The sequence below is a fragment of the Garra rufa genome, chromosome 9 (genome assembly GCF_049309525.1).
Source record: "Garra rufa chromosome 9, GarRuf1.0, whole genome shotgun sequence".
In the NCBI taxonomy this organism is placed as follows: domain Eukaryota; kingdom Metazoa; phylum Chordata; class Actinopteri; order Cypriniformes; family Cyprinidae; genus Garra; species Garra rufa.
This window is the reverse complement of record NC_133369.1, coordinates 47,018,430-47,043,305: the sequence shown is the minus strand read 5'-3', so window position 1 is coordinate 47,043,305 and position 24,876 is coordinate 47,018,430. Positions and strand designations below refer to the sequence as shown.

At 35.7% G+C, this 24,876-nt stretch overlaps 1 protein-coding gene across 1 annotated transcript in view; it reads left to right on the top strand.

Moving 5' to 3' along the window:
• ascc3 (activating signal cointegrator 1 complex subunit 3) overlaps window positions 1–24,876 on the top strand; it is a 299,957-nt gene that overhangs the window by 220,719 nt on the left and 54,362 nt on the right. The window contains exons 12-24 of the mRNA XM_073847875.1: window positions 3,214–3,405; window positions 3,506–3,730; window positions 5,409–5,528; window positions 5,734–5,898; window positions 7,031–7,117; window positions 7,789–7,965; window positions 16,152–16,377; window positions 16,534–16,688; window positions 19,622–19,720; window positions 21,054–21,222; window positions 21,608–21,828; window positions 21,908–21,993; window positions 22,077–22,243. Coding sequence (XP_073703976.1) covers window positions 3,214–3,405; window positions 3,506–3,730; window positions 5,409–5,528; window positions 5,734–5,898; window positions 7,031–7,117; window positions 7,789–7,965; window positions 16,152–16,377; window positions 16,534–16,688; window positions 19,622–19,720; window positions 21,054–21,222; window positions 21,608–21,828; window positions 21,908–21,993; window positions 22,077–22,243 — 2,089 coding nt within the window. The remainder of the gene's footprint in view (window positions 1–3,213; window positions 3,406–3,505; window positions 3,731–5,408; window positions 5,529–5,733; window positions 5,899–7,030; window positions 7,118–7,788; window positions 7,966–16,151; window positions 16,378–16,533; window positions 16,689–19,621; window positions 19,721–21,053; window positions 21,223–21,607; window positions 21,829–21,907; window positions 21,994–22,076; window positions 22,244–24,876) is intronic.

The following is a 24,876-nucleotide window of genomic DNA, read 5'->3' as shown; positions in this document are numbered from 1 at the left end:
TTGCTTTTTTGCAATAGTTATCCTTTAACATTCATTTGAATAGTAATATAAGGTCAATGAAACACCATGGTATTTGCTTTGAACAAATATTGTAATCATTTAGCATCATATATCAAAGCACCATGGTATTATCATCTGATACTATCACTGTACAGTGTTTGTATTGAGAGACTGCAGTGAGACAGATTTTGGTGTAGTTGGTATTCTGTGTGGGCTGGAGAGGGACAGAAATGTCTGTAATGTGCTGTTCTCAGCGGCACTGAGGCCTTGTTGCTGTTGACCTCCATTTAGACTCAGGCAGAGTGAGATCAAAGCGTCTGATGGTGAGGACGTTACTGCCAGCGCAGGTCACGACCCTCATCGGCAGTCAACACAACACACATCTCAATCACAGCGCTCCGAGGCCACTGCTGGGGAGATTCAAATCTTTCTGCATGCTTTTATTTTACGATTGGGTTGTAGTTTTAAAGTAGTTTGTCATTTCTGCCAAATGGAATTGCAAAAACCATTCCCAATCCTACTTTCTCACATTGTGGAGAAAACAGGAAGCCCTGCCTCATACTACTACCATTGATTGAGCGTATGGCTGCATCTGAAATTGCATACTTCCTTTCTACAAAGTAGGCAAAAAACAGTGAGCCCAATAGTATGTCTGAATTTATAGTATTAATAAAACGGCAAAAGAAAATTACCTGGATCATTTACTACTTCAGGCAAGTTATTGAGATACAGTTGAGGTCAAAAGTTTACAAACACCTTGCAGAATCTTCAAAATGGTAATTATTTTACAAAAATAAGAGCGATCATACAAAACGCATGTTATTGTTTATTTAGTACTGACCTGAATAAGATGTTTCACATAAAATACATTTACATATTGTCCACAAGTGAAAATAATAGTTTAATTTATAAAAGTTTACATAGACCTGAACCTTAATACTGTGCTGTTACCTGAATGATCCACAGCTGTTTTTTGTGATAGTTGTTAATGAGTCCCTTGTTTGTCCTGAACAGTTAAACTGCCCACTTACATGTTTCCCAAAAGACAAAATAAGTTTAATTAACCCTGATCTTCAAATTCTAAAAGTTTTCACCCCTCGGCTCTTAATGCATCGTGTTTCCTTCTGGAGTATCAGTGAGCTTTTTAACCTTCTGTAATAGTTGCGTCCCTCAGTTGTCCTCAGTGTGAAAAGATGGATCTATAAAATTATACAGTCATTGTCGGAAATGGTTCAAATACACAAAAATGCTGAAAAACCAAAGAATTTGTGGGGTTTTGCTATTGTCCATTTTGCTATTGTGATACCACAATATTGGTAGTACTGTTACATACACAATGATCTACAGCTGTGTTTTTTCTTTAGTGATCGTTTTTATTGAGTTCCTTGTTTGTCCTAAACAGTTAAACTGCCCGCTGTTCTCCAGAAAAATCCTTCAGGTGTCACCAGTTCTTTTTTTTTTTTTTGTTTGTTTGTTTTTATTTTAGCATTTTTGCGTATTTGAACCCTTTCCAACAATGACTGTATAATTTTGAAATCCATCTTTTCACACTGAGGACAACTGATGCAACTATTACAAAAGGTTCAAACACTCATTGATGCTTCAGAGGGAAACACAATGCATTAAGAGCCACGGGTGTAAACTTTTGAACGGATTGAGGATGTGTACATTTTTCTTATTTTGCCTACATATATATAGTACTGCCCTTAAGAAGCTACAGAGGATACTTAAATGTTTCCCAGGAGACAAAATAAGTTACATTTACCCTGATCTTCACCAGGGCTTTTAAAGCATTGTGTTTCCTTCTGGAGCATCAGTGAGTGTTTGAACCTTCTGTAGTAGTTGCAAGTCCCTCAGTTTTCCTCAGTGTGAAAACAAGGATCTCAAAATCATAGTAAATGTTGGAAAGAATTTGTGGGACCTGGAAGATTTGTGAAATATTACTAACCAAAAAAAACAACAACAAAAAACAGCTGTGGATCATTCAGGTAAGAACACAGCATTAAGAATCAAGTGTATGTACAGTGTAGTCATTTTTTATAAATTCAACTATTATTTTCTCTTGTGGACAACATAAAACGTCTTTTATGTGAAATATATTATTAAGGTCAGTGCTAAATTAAAAAAATAACATGCATTTTGTACGATATCTCTTATTTTGCTAAAATAATTAACATTTTGCAGATTCTGCAAGGTGTATGTAAACTTTTGACCTCAACTGTATATTGTGTTCAACGTACTGTAGCAATGAATATACTTAAAGTATATATCACTTTAAGGCCTTATTTCCAAAGCTCTCCAACTGTCATTGTCATTTTCAACGTCAGCCATCTATCAGCAGGGGCTGTTTTTACCCTAAATACAATAGTTTTACATTCTTCAGTTACTGAACTGTAGACAAAACTAAAAATCAGTGATAGGATCTTTGACTCAAAATATATTTGGTCATTTGGCTATTTTGGCGTAAAAGTAACACAGCATTTCAGAAAAAGAACATCATACCAACAGTAAAATATGGTGGTGGTAGTGTGATGGTCTGGGGCTGTTTTGCTGCTTCTGGACCTGGAAGACTTGCTGTGATAAATGGAACCATGAATTCTGCTGTTTACCGAAAAACCCTGAAGGACAATGTCCGGCCATCTGTTTGTGACCTCAAGATGAAGCGAACTTGGGTTCAACAGCAGGACAATGATCCAAAACACACCAGCAAATGCACCTCTGAATGGCTGAAGAGAAACAAAATGAAGACTTTGGAGTGGCCTAGTCAAAGTCCTGACCTGAATCCTATTGAATCCTTAAAAAGGTGGTTCATGCTCAAAAACCCTCCAATGTGGCTGAATTGCAACACTTCTGCCAAGATGAGTGGGCCACAACTCCTGCACAGCGCTGTAACAGACTCATTGCAAGTTATGGCAAACGCTTGATTGCAGTTGTTGCTGCTAAGGGTGGCCCAACCAGTTATGAAGTTTAGGGGGCAAACACTTTTTCACACAGGGCCATGTGGGTTCGGATTTTGTTTTCCCTTCATAATAAAAAACTTCATTCAAAATCTGCATGTCGTGTTATCTTTGATTAATATTTAAACTTGTTTGATGATCTGAAACATTAAAGTGTGACAAACATGCAAAAAAGTAAAAAATATCAGGAAGGGGGCCAACACTTTTTCACACCACTGTATGTCTACAATGATATGTGGTGATGTGTGTGCCACAGGTGCAGCGCTCCAGAAACAAGCAGATGAGGGAGATGTTTCCTGACGGGTTCGGTATCCATCACGCCGGAATGTTACGGCAGGACCGCACGCTCATGGAGAACATGTTTTCCAGAGGATACATAAAGGTTCTGGTGTGCACTGCCACGCTGGCCTGGGGTGTTAACTTACCGGCTCACGCGGTCATCATCAAGGTCAGAGCACATCGCTGCAGGCTTGTCTGTGTGTGTGGATGAAACTCTTTTAATGCTGGAATCTTCAGAATGGGCTGTTTTCTTGTTTTTCTATAATCAGGGCACCAATATCTATGATGCCAAGCGTGGTGCACTGGTGGATTTGGGCATCCTGGACGTGATGCAGATCTTCGGTCGGGCTGGACGGCCACAGTTTGATAAGTATGGTGAAGGAACCATCATCACGTCCCATGATAAGCTGAGCTACTACCTGACGCTCCTGACTCAGCAGAACCCCATCGAGAGCCAGTTCCAGCAAAGTCTCGCTGACAACCTTAACGCCGAGGTACAAGCCAACACACTGCATCAGTGATGCCACATATCAATCAATGAGGACTTTTGGCATTTCAGTCTTATCATTTTCAATTTAATTTACTGTTTAAACTCTCTACTCTTTACTACACTTTGTATCAGTGTTTTGCAATAAATCATTATTTGGAATCTGTATATGCTTGTAAATGGCAAAAATAAGCATATTATGGTATAAGTCAGGGTTATTATTGTTAACTGAAAATAAACATTTTCATAAACAAATTAAATGAAACTAAAACTGCTAAATGCAATTAGAATAGAAAATACTATATAAACAAACAAAAATGGCAAAATTACTAAAATTTTAACTAAAATTGAAGTGAAAGCACAAGAACAGAAACTTAAAAATTAAATCTAATTCAGTATTAAATATTTACATCAATATCAGAAACAGGCTTATTATTGTTAACTAAATCTATAACTTTAAAACAATAAAGCTGAAATGAAATACAATATAAATAATAGTTTCAGTATAATGCAAATATTATTTATATTGCATTTTATTTCAGCTTTGTTTTAAAGTTATAGATTTATTTAACAATAATGTTCCTGATACTCTTATATCAAAGTTTTGTAGTTTTTTTTTTTTAATATTTTGAATTTGATTTTATTTTTATGTTTCTGTTCACTTCTATTCAGACTTATACCACTGTGTTTGGCATTTACAAGCATGTACAGATTCCAAATCATCTGATTCATTGCAAAACATTGATGTGAAGTGTAGTAAAAAAATGTAAACAAAATAGAAATTACAGATGATGTTGTGGCAAATAACCAAAATATATTTAAATTAAAACAAGACCGACAATAAACAAATAAACACCTAAATAAAACACATTTATAACTAAATAATTATATAAAAAATGTCAAAAGCATCTCAGATTGTCCTTTTTTCTGATTTCTTTCTTTTTTTTTTTGCTAAAGATAAGAATTTATATAATGCAAGTTTTTGTATAAACTTCTCGCTATTTATTGGAAAAATTGTATGTTCATAAATGTAAATATACTAATTTTAAGCCCCACTTTAACATCTTCAAACAAGAAGTGAAGTTGTATTTAAATGCAATTTCAACATCTCTTAACAAGAAAGCTTTGAAAGCATCTAGAATTTGTAATTTTAGAAGTTTAATATTCTTTCTTAATATACTTGTATTTTTATTTGTGTGCCCTCTTCTTCCTTTTTTTCTGTTTTACCTTGTGTTTATCATTGAATCTGTAAGAGGTTTTATATGTACTGTATTTTTAGTTCGATTACTAATGCTTTTCAAACCTTATATTGAGTAGACCCACAAATTGTTTTAACACTTAACATAAAGTCAGACTATATATATGTAGGTTTAAAATATGTATATTTAAAAATGTGAAAATAATTAAATGTGATTACTAAACTCATCTAGAAATGAGCTGTTCTTCACTCCGCCACATGATGGCAGCATCTACAAGGCCATTCCAATAGAACCTCATGATCAGTTTGTCCAATAGATGGCGCAGTGACATCAGACATAAGCTCAATGCTAGCTTAAAATTTTTTCAACATATATTTCAGTGTCATATCAGTTATCATATAGTGCCAAAGATCTCAGTTACATGGTTTGATGTGAGTGCTGTGATATTTAACGCCTGCTTATTTTGTGGTTGGTTGTTTTGCGCAGATAGCTCTAGGGACGGTCACTAATGTCGATGAAGCCGTCCGGTGGCTGAGCTACACGTACCTGTTTGTGCGAATGAGAGCCAATCCACTCGCTTACGGGATCAATCACAAGGCCTATCAGGTGCTCATGCTCTCATAATCTGTTGTTATTATTTAAAAACTCAAATCTCACATCAGTTTTAGCCATTTCTATGCTTTTTGGTTTGTTAATTCAGTTGTGAATTCCTTTCTTTGTTAAGTTTATTATAGTCAATTTATGTCAATGTATTTATTGTAGTCAGTGATTTATTGTAAAATGAGTGAAATAGTGTTGTTTTAATATTTAGATGGACCCATTGTTGGAGCTCTACAGGAAGGAGTTAGTCGTGGAGTCCGGCAGGAAGCTGGATAAGGCACGGATGATCCGTTTTGATGAGAGAACTGGTTATTTTGCATCCACCGACCTTGGCAGGACAGCTAGTCACTTCTACATAAAGTACAACACCATTGAGGTGAGAGATGCTACATGAAAAACTCAGAATATTGAGATTCATAGATTACAATTTATTGGCTGAATGCAGTGTGTGGGTCTCAAAGAAAACTCAGATTTTAAGTGAGGCTAAAGCATTTACATGACATTTTAAAAAAGACAAATTACAGCTTTAGACAACGCTGACATCTGACATTTAAAATATACACTACTGTTTAAACGTTTAAGGTCTGTGCGATTTATTTATTTATTCTTTATTTCCTTTTTTTCTTTTTTATACTTTTATTGAACAAGGACACATTAAATGGTTATAAGTGACTGCTACATTGCCACAATGAATAAATAAATGCTTTTCTTCAAACTTTGTCAAAGAGTCATGAAAAGACTATTGTGATTTTCACAGAAATGTAGAGCAGTTGTTCAACTTAATGATTAGAATGATTTCTGAAGGATCATGTGACACTGAGACTGAGTAATTATGCTGAAAAGTCAGCATTGCGTCACAAACACTGAAAAAAATGCTTTTCTTACTTAATTTTTTTGTCTTGTTTTCAGCCAAAATATCTACAAAATCTCTAAATCAGGAAGGATTAAAAAACAAGTCAAAATTAAGTGTTTTTGCTTGAAACAAGCAAAATAATCTGCCAATGGGCTAAGAAAAATAATCTTGCTTTCTGTTTGAAATAAGATTTTTTTTTTTTTTGTTTACCTCATTGGCAGATTATGTTTCTTGTTTTAAGCAAAAACTCATTTAATTTTGACTTGTTTTTTTTTTTTTTTTTGCTGAAAACAAGAAAATTTTTACTTGTCTAGAAATTCCTTCTTGATTTAAGAATTTTTAGATATTTTGGCTGGAAAAAGGACAAAATATCTAAATAAGAAAATCTTTTTTGCAGTGAATAAATTACATTTTAACATATATTCAAATAAAAAATGGTTAATTTAAATTGTAATAGTAAAACTTAATGCACAAAATTACAATATTTACTGTATTTTTAATACAATAAGTGCAGCGCTGGTGAGCATAAAAGACTTCTTTCAAAAAAAAAATAATCTGGTTGAGCTCTGACAATCCTAATGAAAATAGTTGTTACTGCTAGGCCTAATGTGTGCCTGTTTGACTATTTTAACATACATTTGTTTACATTCCACAGACATTCAATGAGCTTTTCAATGCACAGAAGACTGAAGGAGATATTCTGAGCATTGTTTCGAAAGCTGAGGAATTTGAGCAGATCAAGGTGAGATGTCAGATGACCATACGTTCATTTATTTAGTAACAGATAAATAAAGTGTGCATTTTAAAGGTGTGTTGTAGAGTTCATTTTGTCATAAGTTTTAGTCCTGTGTTCAAATGTCTGTTTAACCAACCTATCCTGTTTTTCGTTTAGTCAAGTTTTAGTTGACTAATCATCTGGGAATTTTAGTCTAGTTTTAGTCAATGAAAGCTGGCCTTATTACACTCTCATTTGAGCAGAATATCAGTGGAGATCACTACATTTCAACTTGTACATTTGTAAAATATAGTCGATATTTTCAGATCATCTACGCTTTTTCCGCAATGTTTAGATAAAACGTGCCAGTGGTTATGGGATGAAGTAAAAGGCAGAAAATGTGTCCTTTTAAGAGAAAAGCTTTATTAGGGGATTTAAACTCTTGACATTTGGCTTTTTTATTATTTTGGGGAAAATAGAGAGAAATCGTTACATGTGGAGATTATGTTTTGTTTTTTGTTTTTAATACACATTAGTCTTGCCTGTTTTCTTCAATGATAAAGCATGTTGATATACTGATGTCAGTGTCGTTTTGTTTTAGTCATGGAAAAGAAATGTTGAATATGTTTTGTCATTGTTTTCTTTGACGAAATTAGCACCAGTGCACTTTGTTGATGGGTTTTGTTTATCACACACAGGTTCGGGACGAGGAGACGGAGGAACTTGAAAAAATGTTGTCTAATTTCTGTGAGCTGCCGGCAGCCGGAGGAGTGGAGAATGGCTACGGCAAGATAAACATCCTCCTCCAGACGTACATCGGCCGCGGGGAGGTGGACAGCTTCTCCCTCATATCTGACCTGTCTTATGTAGCGCAGGTGAGACACAGACACAGAAGGAGATCAATGCACATTGTCTTCATTGTCTTCCAAATCATATGCAACTGTACATGGCAGATTCATTTTATAATAATAATCATGTAATATATGACCCTGGAACACAAAACCAGTCATAAGTAGCACTATATAAGTAGCAATAGCCAGCAATACATTGTATGGGTCAAAATGATAATTTTTTCTTTTATGCCAAATATCATCAGGATATTAAGTGAAGATTTTGTTCCGTGAAAATATTTTTTACCGTAAAAATGTAATTTTTGATTAGTGATATCAGGATTTTGATTGTCTTGCACCCTCAGAATCCATATTTTCAACAATTGTCCTATCTTAACAAACCATACATCAGTGGAAAGCTTTTTATTTAGCTTGTCAAAAAAATACACCCTTACGACTGGTTTTTTGATCCAGGGTCACTTATTTCTTCACTCTAAAAATTTTGAAAGAAAACAAAACGTTGATTTATTTAATAAAATATTGTGTTTTAAAGAAATATTTCAGCTTTTTAGGCGACCAATATATTGTCTCAGCTAATAATTGGCATTGGCTTATTTTTCCCCCTGTTTGGCCAATATGTCAGAAGAAGGACTTTTATTTGGTCAGCGGTTAGATTGTCAGTGCCTCAGCAAACAGAGCTTCCATTCTCAATCGTTATTGGTTAACTATACTTTATAAAAGATCTAACCAATAAATTAGTATATAAAACTTCATGTCATATTCATTGTGTGCTGTATGTAAAATTAGTGCTTGAAAAAATTAAAATTATTTCAAGCATCCACAAACTTACAGAATTACTGAGTGAGTGCACTGTTTAACTTTTTTTTAATATACAGAATCAAAAGGCTGCCATCTAAATAAATCTCTTTATTTTACAGATTTTTTTTTTTATCAAATTCAAATTTTTTTTCATATTTACTTATTTTCGAATAATATAGTTAATGTTGTGTAAAACAAATATTAATTTCAGCAATTGTCATGCATTTATCTTTGCTATCTTTTAATCAAATAGTGTATTATCATATATTTCAGCTTTATATTGGCCATCAGCCACCCTTTTCTTTTAGATACCAGCATTGGCCGTCTAAACATCTATATTGATCGACCGGTAATCATGTCGTTCCAAATTCTTCCACATTCATTGTAAATTGTTCCAAGCATATTTTCTTCTATACAACAAAACAAAACAACAGCAAATTCTGAATGAAAGCATAACAACAGTATACAAGCTTCATGCACCGTAAGGAGGAGCACATTTTTGACAGAACTATTTGGTGGTATTTATGTGACTCAGAGGTTAGGATAGGATATCCTCTTGCCCACCATCTCTTCAGATTCTCTGTGGAAGCCATCCATCTCTGATATCTGCGATTCCATTATAACAGCTTCCATGTGGTCAGATAGTTGAAATAGCTCTGAGAAATTCCCTCTTTGCTCCTAATTCGGCTGATTTCAGATGTGCAGCTGGGATCCGGCAGTGGGAGTCATTTCCGTGTCAAACATACGTTGATTTTAAATCCAGACCCTCTGTGATGCTCAGGTCTGAGATATCTCTCACCGTCACCCTTCAGAGATTTTAGATGTATATGTTTAGATATACACACACAATGATTCTTTCAATGGTTTTTGCATCTGTTCAGAGTGGGAGACTCTTCCCATCATTCAGCTGTTGATCGAAATGGCTCTGAGCTGTCATTGGTGAAATTGAAGCATGTGGTTGCAGACTGTGAGATTCTTTTTATTATTTCTGTATTTATTTTGAAGGGAGAATTTCAGCAACGAACGCAAAAAGTATTTAGAAAGAAAAAAAAAACACCTTTGAATGCACCTTTAAAATTCTATTCATCTGGAACCAACGATTTTGAGATATCAATTAAATGTACACAATAAATGCAGTCAAATTAGTGAAATATCACAGGCAAAAAAAATGATGCACTGTCTGTTGTCAGTAGTGTAGCAATACATGAAGCACATCTCACATAGAAGTTACTTTTGAAAGTTCATTTCCAGAATAGAAATTTCCTAAAAATGTACTCACCCCCATGTCATTCAAGATGTTTATGTCTTTCTTTCTTCAGTCGCAAAGAAATTAAGGTTTTTGAGGAAAACATTCCAAAATTTCTCTCCATATAGTGGACTTCAATGGTGGTCAACTGGTTGAAGGTCCAAATTGCAGTTTCATTGCAGCTTCCAAGGGCTCTACACAATCCCAGCCGAGAAATAAGGGTCTTATTTAGCAAAACGATCTGTCATTTTCTTCAACAATCAAATGTACATACTGTTTAACCACAAATGCTCGTCTTGCGCTAGCTTGACTTCATACATTACATAGCCAGATTGGAAAGGTCACGCATGACGTAGTGTTTACAAGCAAACATGCAAAGAGCGTCAAAGATCTGTCAAACCCACCAGATGGGTTTGGTGCAAACAGGGATAAAAAGTACCCCATGCCCTCCGTTAAAAATACTGCTGGCTCTTTAATGTTGTGGGCCTATTTTTCTGCCGAAGATCCTGGACATCTTGTTCAGATACATGGTATCATAGATTCTGTCAAATACCAATGGATAAAAAATCTAAACCCGACTGCCTCTGTTAGAAATATTATATGGGCTGTGGTTGGATCTTCCATCAGGACAATGATCCAAAACAAACATCAAAATCAACACAAAAATGTGTCACTGAGCACAGAATGAAACTTGTGCCATGGCCATCCCAGTTCCCTGACCTGAACCCTGTAGAAACTGAAAAAAAAAAAAATCTGGAAATCTGAAGGATTCTTTATGAAGGAATGGTCTCTGATCTCTGGTCAGATGTTCTCCAAACTCATTAGACATTGTTAGAGAAAACTCAGAGCTGTTATTTTGGTTATTATTTTTTGGTTTCATATTAATTCGCTTTCATACTAAATAGTTATTTTTTGTTAGTCTTATGATATTTAAAAAAAATGAAAAAAAAACAAACACCCCCGCTGCATTCTGCACGTGTGGCTGTAGTGTGATCCCAGTCTTTCTTGAAGCGCGCCCTCTGATGGAACAGAGCTGGAGATAAAACATGCATTAGTCCACGATGTCTTGAAAACAACAACTCAGGGCTCACAAAATCGCCATCCCGATGTCCCGGGGCTATTGTGTTTTCCAGTCGGGCTACCAGAATGTTTCACCGGTCTGCCCGACGGGCTATCGTAAAGTAGAGGGCTCCTGCGGGTCCTTAATAACTTCTCAATTTCGTTGTATCAAATTTAAGGCCATTAAAAGTTTTAAATATGCTAAATAGTATAAGAAAAGGCTTAATTATAATTTTAAGAGGTCTTACAGTTGGGGACAGAAAGACGAGAATCGCGATAGGGCTGGATAAAACTTCAAAAGTCAATGATGTCACTGAAAAAATATACATACTGCACGTTTCAAAGTCAAAATGCGGCACGGATGTCTTTATATGAATGTATCTGAAGGGAACCGACTGTCCTCAGAAACGTATTGTTGGCATTTTCATTTCATGCCTGATAAACTGCGTTAATGCTGCTTTGTGTGCAGCCGTTAATAGAGGAAACCGTAATATTTCAGCGCTCCTAAAGTGCCACCTCGTGACAGAGAATGAATTTGCAAATTTTCAGCTGTTTATAGCCAGATTATTGCAAATATCGACCGATGTTTTTATGCAGCAAACACATAGAGTTGTAAATGTGAAAGAAGTTAATGTGCTTTCTCAAAATCTAAACAATTAAGACAGTAATATTTATGTTTTAAATAAGTATAATAAATGATATACTTGATTTATTCCTTTTGGTATAAAGTAGGGGTACAACGGTATTGTAAATACCGTCGTACCGCAATAGCAAATTTTTTCGATACTACCGTGGTCGCATGACTCGATAAAACGATAGGTCTTCTGAGAAAAGTTTGCTCAGGCGAATGGAGCGAACGGGAGGTAGCGGGAACTACATTTCCCATCAGCCCAAGCGTGGCCATCATCCTTTGCGGTCTGTTGTCGCTACTGACTGCAGCAGCAAGGAAAAGAGATGGAAATGGTCGAACCTACATGCTCTGTCTGCAGTGCGTATGCGTTACGTATTCTTTTCAGCACCCATGTTAACGGATTAGAGCGTTCACACTGCACGCGGTTGCTGTCCGGCAGACGGCAGTACGTCCTAGAAGCGGTGCCTTTGCAGCAGTGCAGCGATCGTTTCGGCACCGAATCAATTTTTTGCTGTGCTGTATGCGCTGAATTAATGTTACAGTGCATTGTTCGCTGTAAAAATGAACATGGATTGACACGGAAATGTACCATAAATGCATATAAATGAAGTCTACTGTGTTTCACAGTCAACACGTGGCTTTTTGGCTAGGTTTAAAATAAGGAAAGGTGCAGTTTTAAATAAACTAGGCAACATAGATGCACTTGTCCAGGTAGAAAAGTTCTTTAAAGGATTGTTTTTAATAAATATTTAATGAGAAAGAAAGGCATGAGAGCCTACTGCACTGCAAAAAATGCTTTTCTTACTTAGAATTTTGTCTTGTTTCCAGCCAAAATATCTAAAATTTCTTAAATCAACAAGGATTTTCTAGACAAGTAAAAATTATTGTCTTGTTTTAAGTAAAAACAAGTCAAAATTAAGTGAGTTTTTGTTTAAAACAAGCTGAATAATCTGCCAATGGGGTAAGAAAAAAAATCTTATTTCAAGCAGACAACTAGATTCAGACAACTCATTCAGCTAAACTGATTTGACTGTTTTTTACATGCTTTAATAATTTTCTGTTTCAAAGTTTACAGATAGATGGCTAATTTTTATGCCATTGATATGTTCAGTGTTCATGTAAACTATTTAATAAACACTTCTGGCACTTTTTTCGAGTCTCTTCATTAGTTTTGTTTTTCCTGTTTATGATTCAATAAATATCGTACCGTGCCATTCATACCGAGGTATGAAGTTTTGATACCGTTACATCCCTAGTATAAAGGCTGAAATACGATTGTATAAGATGCTTTGTTTTTGAGAAAATCTGAATTATAAATCATGTCATTTTATGGCTTAATATGTTACCGTACATTGTCCAACCCTACTCATACTGTTCATTTTACTTGTGCAGCTCTTAAAAAGGGTCATAATTTGCTTAAACTTGGTATTTAAAAATTCTGCGGATAGACCGTAAACAGTGAGGCTAGTTAAATTCATTTTATTATTAATTGTATAGCTTCTTTTTGACTACCTTTTAGTACTTTTAGGTTGAAATGTGAAATGTATTTGTGAAAAAACTTGTTTTTGAACTGCAAGTTTTAGAATTTTAGTTTAGTATCATGTTTTTGTTTAGTCATTTTATACTAGTCATAAATATGTTAACATAGACATTGCCCTACTCCACTCATACAGTATTACTTTTATTTGTGCAGGTCTTAAAAAGCATTTAAATTTTATTTTAAAAATACTGCAGACACTCTGTAAATTATATTACCTGAAAATTTTAAATTATATAATTTGTATACTCTATGTTGGCTATGTATATTAGGCAATGCTATATGCAATCCAGACAGTTGTTTTTTAATAGCACAATAACATCTGATTTAAAATTAAGAACTCATGTATGTGAACATGTAATTGACCACAGTGCTGGAAAACCTTAAAAATGCACCTTGAAAGTGCTTGAAATGTGTTTGAATTTTACTTAGGAAAAGGTGTAAGAACCCTGGCTGTTTGCATCCAGGTGATACTACCCAAAATGGTGCTACAGTGATGCGGAGGAGACAAATTCAACATGGTTGAATGGTTGAACCACTGATTGCAGATGGGCTATTTTGATGATGTCTTTCCTACTTTTCTGGGCCTTGACAGTTTTATTTATTTGGCAGTCAATGGGATAGTTACAAACCTCTCGATTTTCATCCAAAATATCTTCAATTGTGTTCCGAAGATGAACAAATCTTTTACAGGTTTGGAATGACATGGGAGTAATTAATGACAAAATGTTCAGTTTGGGGTGGAGTAACCCTTTGCGACTAATGAAAGAAAGACATGAACATCTTGGATCTTTTACTGAGCCAAAGGTCATAATTAATAGTTGGTTAATAGTGAGAATTGGTCCCCAAACTAAAGTGTATTTATTTATTATTCAAATTTATTTAAAATGTATTTTCTGAACCTCTGACCACACAGCCCTAAAGATTCACATGCATGCTAGCAGAAGTTCAGTCCACAAAGCTCATCTGCAGTTCAAAGCTGTGCATTTAGTGTGATGTGCTTCCACTGAAGTGTTGTGAATTGGATCATGGGGACTGTTCTGCTGGTACTCATCCATACGGACGAGTGTCGGATGAAAGAGTTTGGTCGCTCTTGAGGCCTGTTAAACAGCAGCATCTGGGTCAGCAGTCGTCCATTTCTGCTTAATCAATCAGAGTCTAGATCAGTCCATCATAGCAGTCAGATCTATGAGTAAACCTGCACCTTATAGATCAAAGTAATGTTGGATTCTCAAAGCCATCTGAACATAACTCACACTCCACCATCAAACATACAGCCGCTTGCCTCTGATTTATACCGACAGCAGTCAAAGCAAATGGACATTAGTCATTCCAATAAATGTGTTCTAGATAATGAACAAAATTTAAAGGTGCCCTTTAAAAAGCTGTTCCCCAAAAAAGAGAATAGTACTTGATAAATCTGTTTAAAATGACGCTCTCGCATTAGACAAGCTATAGTTTATACTGCATAAGGTTGCCCACCCCCAAGCTGTTATTGAGTTACACAACCAGCCGAATACCTCTCACTTTATTTCAGGAATATCTTATTAACAGACGTTTTTTTTTGTTGTGTAATAAATTAATCATAATTGGGTGACTAATACGCCTGTGAATAAGGTATTTCTACAATGCATGTGTTTGCACGTACAAAATGCTCTTAAAATGATCTCATTATGAGAATCAATTTTAATGAATTACATGCAAATCAATAAACCAAAAACACAAGTTGTTTATTTTAAACAGCAGGGTTTCTCTGAATCTCTCTGGATTATTGCTAGACCATAACTTGTAGGTATGGAAGGACATTTCTGCCACACTAGAAAACATCAGGAATGAATGAATGAATGAATCATGATTATGAAATAGCAAGTCATAACATTGTTTAAAAAAGATGCGATTCTATTATGACATGCTAAGGCATTATGGCGTAGAAATGTATGTAAAAAAGAACTAAGACACAATTTTCAAAGTCAAAATTGTGATATGCTCCATCAAAGTTATGAGGTCAAAATTATTACATAAAAAGTTGAGATACAGAAGTCATTCTGAGATACTAGGGAACTATTAAGTGATAAAATTCAAAATGATCCCCAAAACTTGAAATTATGAGAATTCATAATTATGACTAAAACAAATTGTGTCAAGATACACAAGTCTAAGACTAAAACTAAGATACTAAGCCATTATTATAAGTTTGAAATGATGATATAAATCGAAATTGAGATTAAAAAGTCAATCTTAAACCAAAATTTTGAGAAATTAAAATTATGAGAAAAAGTCAACAAAAACAATAACTCTACACACCTACAGAGTCATATACAAAGTCATTTTTATGAGATTTATATTATGACTTGAAATCACTTGAAATTTAAAAAACTTTTTATTTTTATTTATGTTGCAGAAATTGACTTCTGCCACTTAATTGTGGAACAATTTTGGTGAAGGAAAAACTGTTTACTATGATAATATTCAAAAAAAGACCTGAACATATTTTCCTGTGAATATGTATGTATTATGTATTTATTTATTTATTTTTTTCTAATTTGTTTCATTTGTAAATCTAAAAGTTTAAATGTTATACATTTATTTTTGTTTGGGTTGTCCTTGTTATTGTATTTCTGCAAAACTGTTTTTGCCTCAGATGCTGACATGGCATTAAATTTGATATTGATATTACTACTAGTATTTAAGTTCTGTATTTATAATGACAATGACAATTATAATTGCAATAGTCATAAATGACTACTTATAACTGAGTTTATAACAGTTTAATAACAGTATAATAACAGCTAGGTGGTTCAAGAATGTGTATGTCAGCCATATTTATCTCCAGCGTGTACATGGCCTCTTTGCAGTCCAAGAGCGCTGTCATATCAACCAGTGATGCACTTGATAGACTTGATTGTGTGATTGAGAGTCTCTTTGTCTTTTTTGTGCAGAATGCTGCTCGTATCGTGCGGGCTCTGTTTGAGATCGCTCTGAGGAAGCGCTGGCCGGCCATGACCTACCGCCTGCTGAACCTGTGTAAAGTGATTGACAAGCGTCTGTGGGGCTGGGCCCACCCGCTGCGACAGTTCAGCGTGCTGCCCCCTTCGGTGCTGTCCAGAATGGAGGAGAGGAACCTCACTGTGGACAAACTCAGAGACATGGGCAAAGATGAGATCGGTCAGTCTGACACAAGAAGATTGTGCGGATTTGGCAATTTTAGAATTCATAGTAGGCTTTTAAGGTCAGATATGCTATTCTGTGCCTTCATTTTGTGTGTGTGTGTGTGTGTGTGTGTGTGTGTGTGTGTGTGTGTGTGTGTGTGTGTGTGTGCAGGTCACATGTTGCATCACGTGAACATCGGGCTGAAGGTGAAGCAGTGTGTGCATCAGATACCCGCCATCCTCATGGAGTCCAGCATTCAGCCAATCACACGCACCGTCCTGCGCGTTCGCCTCAGCATCACCCCGGACTTCAGGTGGAATGACCAGGTAACCATGGCAACCATACCTAGGGCTTTACATGCTGCTGTTAGACTTTGGAATATCTGGATTTTTAATTCCACAGACTTGCAGAGTCTAAACTGTAGTGCACGCTTGTCCACAGATGAGCCAAAAACTATATTTTAATAGTGAAAATTAATCTCAACCAATAACCCATTCTAAATGTAACATTGCAGGCATTGTCAGAGAAGATGTCAGAAATTATGAAATGATAAATCCAAATGATTAGATTAAAATGTCAAATTTTGAGGTGGAAATTCAGATATATGTCGTATATCAAGTCATTATCTAAAAAAAATCTGTCTTATCTGGGTATTAAATTACCCATTCAAACTGTAACATTACAGGCGTTGCTAACAGAATTTAGACAGTTATTTGTCAAAAATGTGCTTTTTTGAATTCCCCTTTTTTCAGGTTCTCTAAAATTGTTATAAACCAGAAAATGTGAAGTATTGTTAGATTTTGTTTGCTTATTTGTTGTTATTCTTCAAATCTCCATTACAATTATTTTGGCTTTAGATTACACTGACCAAATTTGGTATTGATCTATTTAAATCTCTAGGAAGAGTTAGTTAAAATACAACGCTTGAAAATGGCAAAAAATGGCACAAAACGTGCAGAGAAAATTCAAAATAACAGACTTGCTGTTGGTTTTCGGACTTCGTCTAAGATACTAAGCCATTATTATAAGTTTGAAATGATGACATAAATTGAAATTGAGATTAAAAAGCCAATCTTAAGCCAACATTTTGAGAAATCATAATAATGAGGAAAAAAGTCTACAAAAACAATAACTCTACACAGCTAATACATATACAAAGTCATTATTATGAGATTTATATTATGACTTGAAATCACTGAAAATGGCAAAAATGGCACAAAACGTGCAGAGAAAATTTTAAATAACAAACTTCCTGTTGGTTTTCGGACTTCATCCCAGGGGTCTTTTTTGTAGGTATTGAAATGTTACGTGTATCTACCGAATTCCGTACATGTATGTAAAACATAGGTCAAGGGGCACTTAGTTGAAATTTTATAGGTGGCGCTATTGAGTCATATTGCCACATCCACTTCCGAAACCAATATCAGGTGTATGTTTTCACCACTTTTGGCATGTGTGCAAATGTTCATGAGTTCTAGCATGTTTAGGCCCTCAAAAATGCAATTCATTTTGGAGCCGAAGAAGAAACTAACCAATTCTAATTATGCTTAGCTGTGACATATATTTGTACTGAGTATGCACAATTCCACATATTCTCACTGTGACACACATTTACTTAACTAAATGGGGACATTACATAGACTTCTATTGTTTTTATTTACAAATATTTATACTTTTTTTTTTTTTTTACCTAAACTTAAACCTTCACTGAAAACATTCAGCATTTTTACGATTTCAAAAAAACATTTTCTATACCAGTTTTACAAATGGGGATGTCCCCAAAGGGAGGTTTTTGGAGATTTTGTCAGGTGTTACTCACTTTTCAGTACAAATTTGTCCCCAAAATATATTTAAGTAGGTACACACACGTATACATTCTTTCATAGGTGTAATAGTTGTATACTGTACAAATTGCATTTTCTATCGCCCTAGACCTAAACCTACCCCTTGCAGGAAACTACAAAACCATATATACCAGAACACACACACATTCTCACAGTAGGTTAGGCAGGAGGGGCTGAAGGGGTCATTGATTTGCCCATCTCCTCCCCTGCGTTTAAGAACACAAAGGCTTGAATAGGCCCAGATCTGTTGCTATTGTTCTCTTGAGGGCCAGTGCTGTGATGGGCCACAGATGGGCCGCTCTGTGCCTGGTGCTCCTGTGTGACCATAACTCGTCCAGCGTGACACCCAACAGCTGGATGACCATCAGCCAGCACTAATCAGCCGCCAACATGCTCTGAGCATGACCTGCTCTCTGCCACATGAATATGTCATTAACAAACATTACATTAATCCGCTCAGTAGATCATGTATATAAAAATATCATACATAATACATAGAGAATGATTTCTGAAGGATCATGTGACACTGAAGACTAGAGTAATCGAGTTGCCATCACAGAAATAACAAACACAAAACAGCTATTTTACAATAGTAAAAATATTTAACCATGTTACTGTTTTTACTGTATGTTTAATGAAATAAATGCAGCCTTGCTGAGCATAAGAGACTTCATTATACAAATTATTATTGTATTTTACAGTATTCATTTCTGCGAATTATTTTACAAAGCCACGTTTTCAATGAAATGTGATAAAACAGCCGTTCACCAGCAGGCTTCAATTCAGATCTCTAATGTGAATAAAGCTGTGTGATTCAGATTAGATTCAGATTCAGATCAAACAGCTCAAGGATGATTTACTCACACCATAAGCAAAGCAAAAAAAGCTCTCTGGTCATTCTGAAGCTTTAATGCAGAATACGAGCTGCCTGACTATACGTATATCACTCGCTGTAATGTAAGCCAGGCTACAACTCAACAGGCTATAAAGATTTCACTCACTTTAGTTCTAAATACAAGCCATTTAATACAACAGATCTCACTCTCTACAAAGCAGTGATAGTGATTAGCAAGGGGTTATGTGCTCATATTGAGATGATCAGAATGTGTAAGTTCCTGTAATACCACATTTTTAATTTTGTATCACACCGATACAAGAAGCTTTTGTAAAGTTTTGCTGTTTTTAATAAAATAGAAATTATATAATTATTATTCATTTGTGATTTGGTGTCCGTAATGTACGTTTGATCGTGTGGTTTCCATGAAAACAGTAGTGTCCACATTTATGAAGGTTTTTTTTGTTGCAGTGAACTTATAAATGGACATCTGTTTAAAAAAAAAAAAAAAAAAAATCATGTTGTTCTTTGTATTCTTATTGTACTGCCTTTATGACATCTCACATCTGGTCCTGCATAGGTCCATGGCTCAGTGGGAGAGCCCTGGTGGTTATGGGTGGAGGATCCGATCAACGACCACATCTACCACTCTGAGTATTTCCTTCTGCATAAAAAACAGGTAAAGATACATGTACATCTGCTGACATGAGCAAACCCAAATCTATAAGCCCTGATACCAGATCACAGCTTGATGATACTAGACATGTAACAATGAATGACACACTTACCGTTTAATAGAGATATCTGCAGGGTTTTTTTTTGTTTTGTTTTTCTTTTTTTCTTTGTAAATGATTAAACTTGATATAAAAAACAAAAGTGTCCCACATATTTATGTTACTACCGAAACAGTGTATGTTTTAGTCCATTGGTTGAGACTGATTTTCTACATTTATGATCAGGAAATATTTATGTCACTCTCTCATAGCTACATGGTGAGTAGATAGACCTCATCATTTGGAGGTAAATGTGTTCAAAAGTGTGAAAAACCTGTGTGTAACTTTAATCAAGTCACCATTTTTCTATAATTAATACACTTCTTTTAATACACAATTGCACACAATTTTTATATGTGTACAATTGTTCAGAACTGTGCAAGCTAACCATGTGCTGATTGGTATTTGAGCAAGGTTTAAAGGTATCTAAAATTGTCTCTACCGAAGCACCAAAAAAAAAAAAAAAAAAGATGTCTCAACTGAAACTTCACCAAATTATCCCATAAAACTGTCACTACTGTACCAGTCACGACTGAAACATGTCATCAGTGTTTTGGTAGTGACAAAAGGGAACACTTTTTTTTTTTTTTTTTTTTTTTTTTTTGGATTGTTTTAATATGTGGGTTAAAATTCTGTACATTACTGTCACTATCGATAATGTGCTGTCATGACCGAAAATTGGGATATGTTGTCAAAAATAAAGTATACTGAATTATCAACTAAGATGTTTTAATAGTTTGGTTCAATGTATATTCAAACTAAGGAATTCTTAAGTTTGTAATCAGTATGATCAACTTTTTTGCCTTTTACAAAAAAAATATAAAAAATACAACAAATCTCATAAATAAAAAAAAATAAAAAAATATGTATTTGCAAGGAAAATGTAAGCAAAATCTTAATAGGTCAATTACTGCATTTCAGTAGTGACAGATTTTTTTTTATTCTTTCTGAAAATACAATATGAGAATTAACTGCACAATTACTAATAATGTGTACCTTGGATGTTATATCATTTGGATACGAAGACACATTTTTTTGCAAGCTCTGACTATGAACCAGTTCTGTAGAATTTAAAATGCAGGTATAATTTCATTTTGTAATCGTTGAGATCAGACTAATGACAGTACTTATGATTCTTTATTGTAGGCAGGGCATCACATGGTGTCGTACAGCGAGCTGGAAATGTGAATAGCATTGCGGTGTGAGTTCCTAATCATATGTTCTCTCTTGCACTGCCAGGTTGTGAGTGGAGAGCCACAGCAGGTGGTCTTCACTATACCCATCTTTGAGCCCATGCCTTCTCAATATTACATCCGAGCTGTGTCTGACCGCTGGCTGGGCTCTGAAGCTGTGTGTATCATCAACTTCCAGCATCTCATCCTGCCTGAAAGACACCCGCCACACACAGGTGCATCCCATATACACACACAAGAATTTTCAAGCTGTCAACAATTTTTCTTTTGTAGATACATTATTCTTTATTTTGTTCTTATATGAACTATTTATGTGGGAAATTAGGAAAACATATTTTTGGTCTTGAAGTCTATTCAGGATACAGTATTGCAAGAGGACATGCAGGCATTTCAGTATTTTCATGTGCTAGTCAAATTGGAAATGCCAGCATTTTTCCCCACTGATAAAGAAAAGTGGATGCCAAATTGGGACAAGTAGTGATATAATTTAATTTCTATTGTTTGAATGAATACATGTGAGATCAACTTTATGTGTTTTATAATAAAGGAGTCATGCAAATGTTCGTTAATAGTTTACCATTTTCATTTGTTTCATTTCAGAGCTCTTGGATCTTCAGCCATTGCCTGTGACCGCGTTGGGAAACCGGGAGTTTGAGAGTCTATACAAGTTTACACACTTTAATCCCATTCAGACGCAAATCTTCCATACACTGTACCACACAGATACCAACGTCCTGCTGGGGGCCCCCACCGGCTCCGGCAAAACCATTGCTGCGGAGATGGCCATCTTCAGAGTCTTCAACAAGTACCCCACCTCCAAGGTCTGAACGTCTGCCATCTGTTAGCGTTTAGATTTAGTTCTTATGAAATGGTTTAACCGGTGTGTCTCTGTGTGACCAGGTGGTCTACATTGCTCCTCTTAAAGCTCTGGTCCGAGAGAGGATTGAGGACTGGAAGATCAGAATAGAAGAGAAACTTGGGAGGAAGTGAGAGTGTTTATAGATTCTTTTGTATGTATCTGCTTTTACTCTGACCTTTATTTGCTCATTATCATATTCTTTCTTTCTAGGGTGGTTGAGTTAACAGGCGATGTTACTCCAGACATGCGAGCCATCGCGCAGGCGGACCTGATCGTCACTACCCCGGAGAAATGGGATGGTGTCAGTCGCAGCTGGCAGAACCGCAGCTATGTGCAGAAAGTGGCTATTCTCATCATAGACGAAATCCATCTTCTAGGTTAGAGACTAGGGCAATGTTCTTCGCATGGGGTAAAAAGAAGTTTAAAATACCTGGGCAGCAGTATATTGTCAACAAATATCCACATCACCTTTGCTGTTAAGAGCGGTGCTTGAAATATGAAATATGTGCTGCCCGTTTTTCTCTCCGTAACAAAATCAACACCAACAAATTACAGTGGTGAGAAAACAGCAGTTAAGAAAGCATTTAGTAGTGGCGATGTGGATATGTTTGCACCAGCTTTGCATTTATTTTTTTAGCACATTATACAATATATACTGAAAAGCAAGCATCTTTACAGAATTAAGGCCAATAGTAGTTTGAAGGTGTTTACTAGCCAAAGCACTTTTCTGAATAGTTCACTTTGGCGAGCTGTTTTAAACTAAACAAACTTTGTTTGGACCTGATTTTGTTCCAAATTATATCACACCAGTTCATTCTTTATTTTTATTTTTTTGAGTATATTAGGGCCTTAACGAGTTACTTAACTTAACTTACAGTGCCTTGCGAAAGTATTCATACCCCTTTTTCACATTTTGTTATGTTGCACCCTTATGTTAAACTGCTTTAAATTACTTTTTTTTTTTTTTACCACATCAATTTACACTCTATACACCATAATGACAAAACAAAAAACTGATTTGTGACAACTTCGCAAATGTATTAAAAATAAAACACTGAAATAAATATGTTGCATAAGTATTCATACCCTTAACTCAGCTTACCTTACCTTACTTAGTTCCTTCATTCTTTGCCTCACCTCTTCGCCTCTCAAGCTCTGTCAGCTTAGATGGGGGCTGGCAGACATTGTCATGTTTCTCCGGAAATATTTGATTGCGTTCAAGTCAAGGCTCTCCAGAAATACTCGATTGCGTTTAAGTCAAGGCTCTGGCTGGGCCACTCAAGGACATTCACAGAGTTGTCTATAAGTCACTCTTTCTGTGTGCTTAGGGTTGCCCTGTTGGAAGGTGAACCTTCTGCTCATTCTGAGGTTCTGAATGCTTTTACTGTAGGTTTTCATTAAGGCTATCTCAATATTTTAGTGCATTGAGCTTTCCTTCTACTCTGACAAGTCCCTCAGTCCCTGCCACTGAAAAACAGCCCCACAACATGAGGCTGCTACCACCACACTTTACTTTTGGGTTGGTACACTGCAGGTGATGAGCAGTGTCTGGTTTCCTTCACACATGATGCTTGGAATTGAGGTTCATCAGACCAGAAAATCTTGTTTCTCGCATTCTGAGGGTCCTTTAGGTGCTTTTTTGCAAATTCCAAGTTTGTTTTCATGTGTCTTCACTGAGGAGAGGATTGAGTTTGGCCACATCGCCATAAAGCCCTGATCGGTGGATTGTTACAGTGTTGTTTATCCTTCTGTAAGTTTCTTCCATCTGCATGGAGCTCAATTAGAGTGACCATCAGCTTCTTAGTCACCAGTATTACCAAGCCCCTTCTCCATCAGTTGCTCGGTTTGGCCAAAAGGCCACCTCTAGGAAGAGTCCTAGTTGTTCCAAGGGTCTTCTATTATGAATAATGGAGGCTACATGCTTTCTGTGAACCTTCGATGCAGCAGAATATTTTTCTGAACTCTTCCCCAGATGTGTGCCTGATTTTTGCTTGTTTTTGGGATGGTATGCATTTTTAGCTGTTGGACCTTTTCTGAAAGGTGTGTGCCTTTCCAAATCATACTCATTCAAATGAATTTGCCATAGTTTAACTCCACTCGAAGTGTAGTAACATCTTCATGCTATATACTCTATATACATTTAAAGCAGTTTAACAGAATGCTGCAGCATAACAAAATGTGAAAATGAAGGGGTATGAATACTTCCACAAGGCACTGTATGTGGACATCAACTTCTAATTAACAACTTTCGCCCACATTCATTACATAGAATAACGACCATGGGATATCCTTAAACATTTTTAGAGGAATGGGTTTGACAATGCCACTGTGCAAGACTTACTAAGTCTGGTGAAAACATGATTGGCTGAAACCCTTTTGAACACCTTTGTTTATGCTCTTCTGTCTGAATGGGAGCAAATTCCAGCAGCCATGTTCCAACATTGGAAAGCTTCCCCAGAGGAGTGGAAGCCATTATACTGCATCAAAGGGATGAACAAACCCACTGTTAATGCCCATGGTTTGGAAATTAAATCTTCAACAAGCAGTCTGGTGTTCAGGTGTCCACATATGTTTGCCTGTGTAGTATAGCTGCTAGCAATGTATTAATGTCAGGGACCTTGACATAAGTGAATTGGACAGCTTCAGTCCTTCTTGAAAACACAAGTCCTGAACCATGAGTAGTTGGATAACAATGATAATACCGCTTTATCCAGGAGTATCTGCATGCATTTACACACATGTATGGGAACTTGATTTAAGAGACCAATTTAAGGATCTCCCTTTATCCTTAGACTCCTTTAAGAGTGTTCTTCTTCAGAGATAAAATATATTTTGCATACAGACCATCATACAAGGAGTACTGTTCTCCATAGACCTGCATTAGTTTTATTTTGACAAGACCTATGTAAATGCTTATATACATGTAAAACAAAACTAGGGTCACAATGCAAAGATTGTAGTAATTGATAACACAAGCAGTAAAAAAAAATGTAGATTTCTCCAGTTTTAG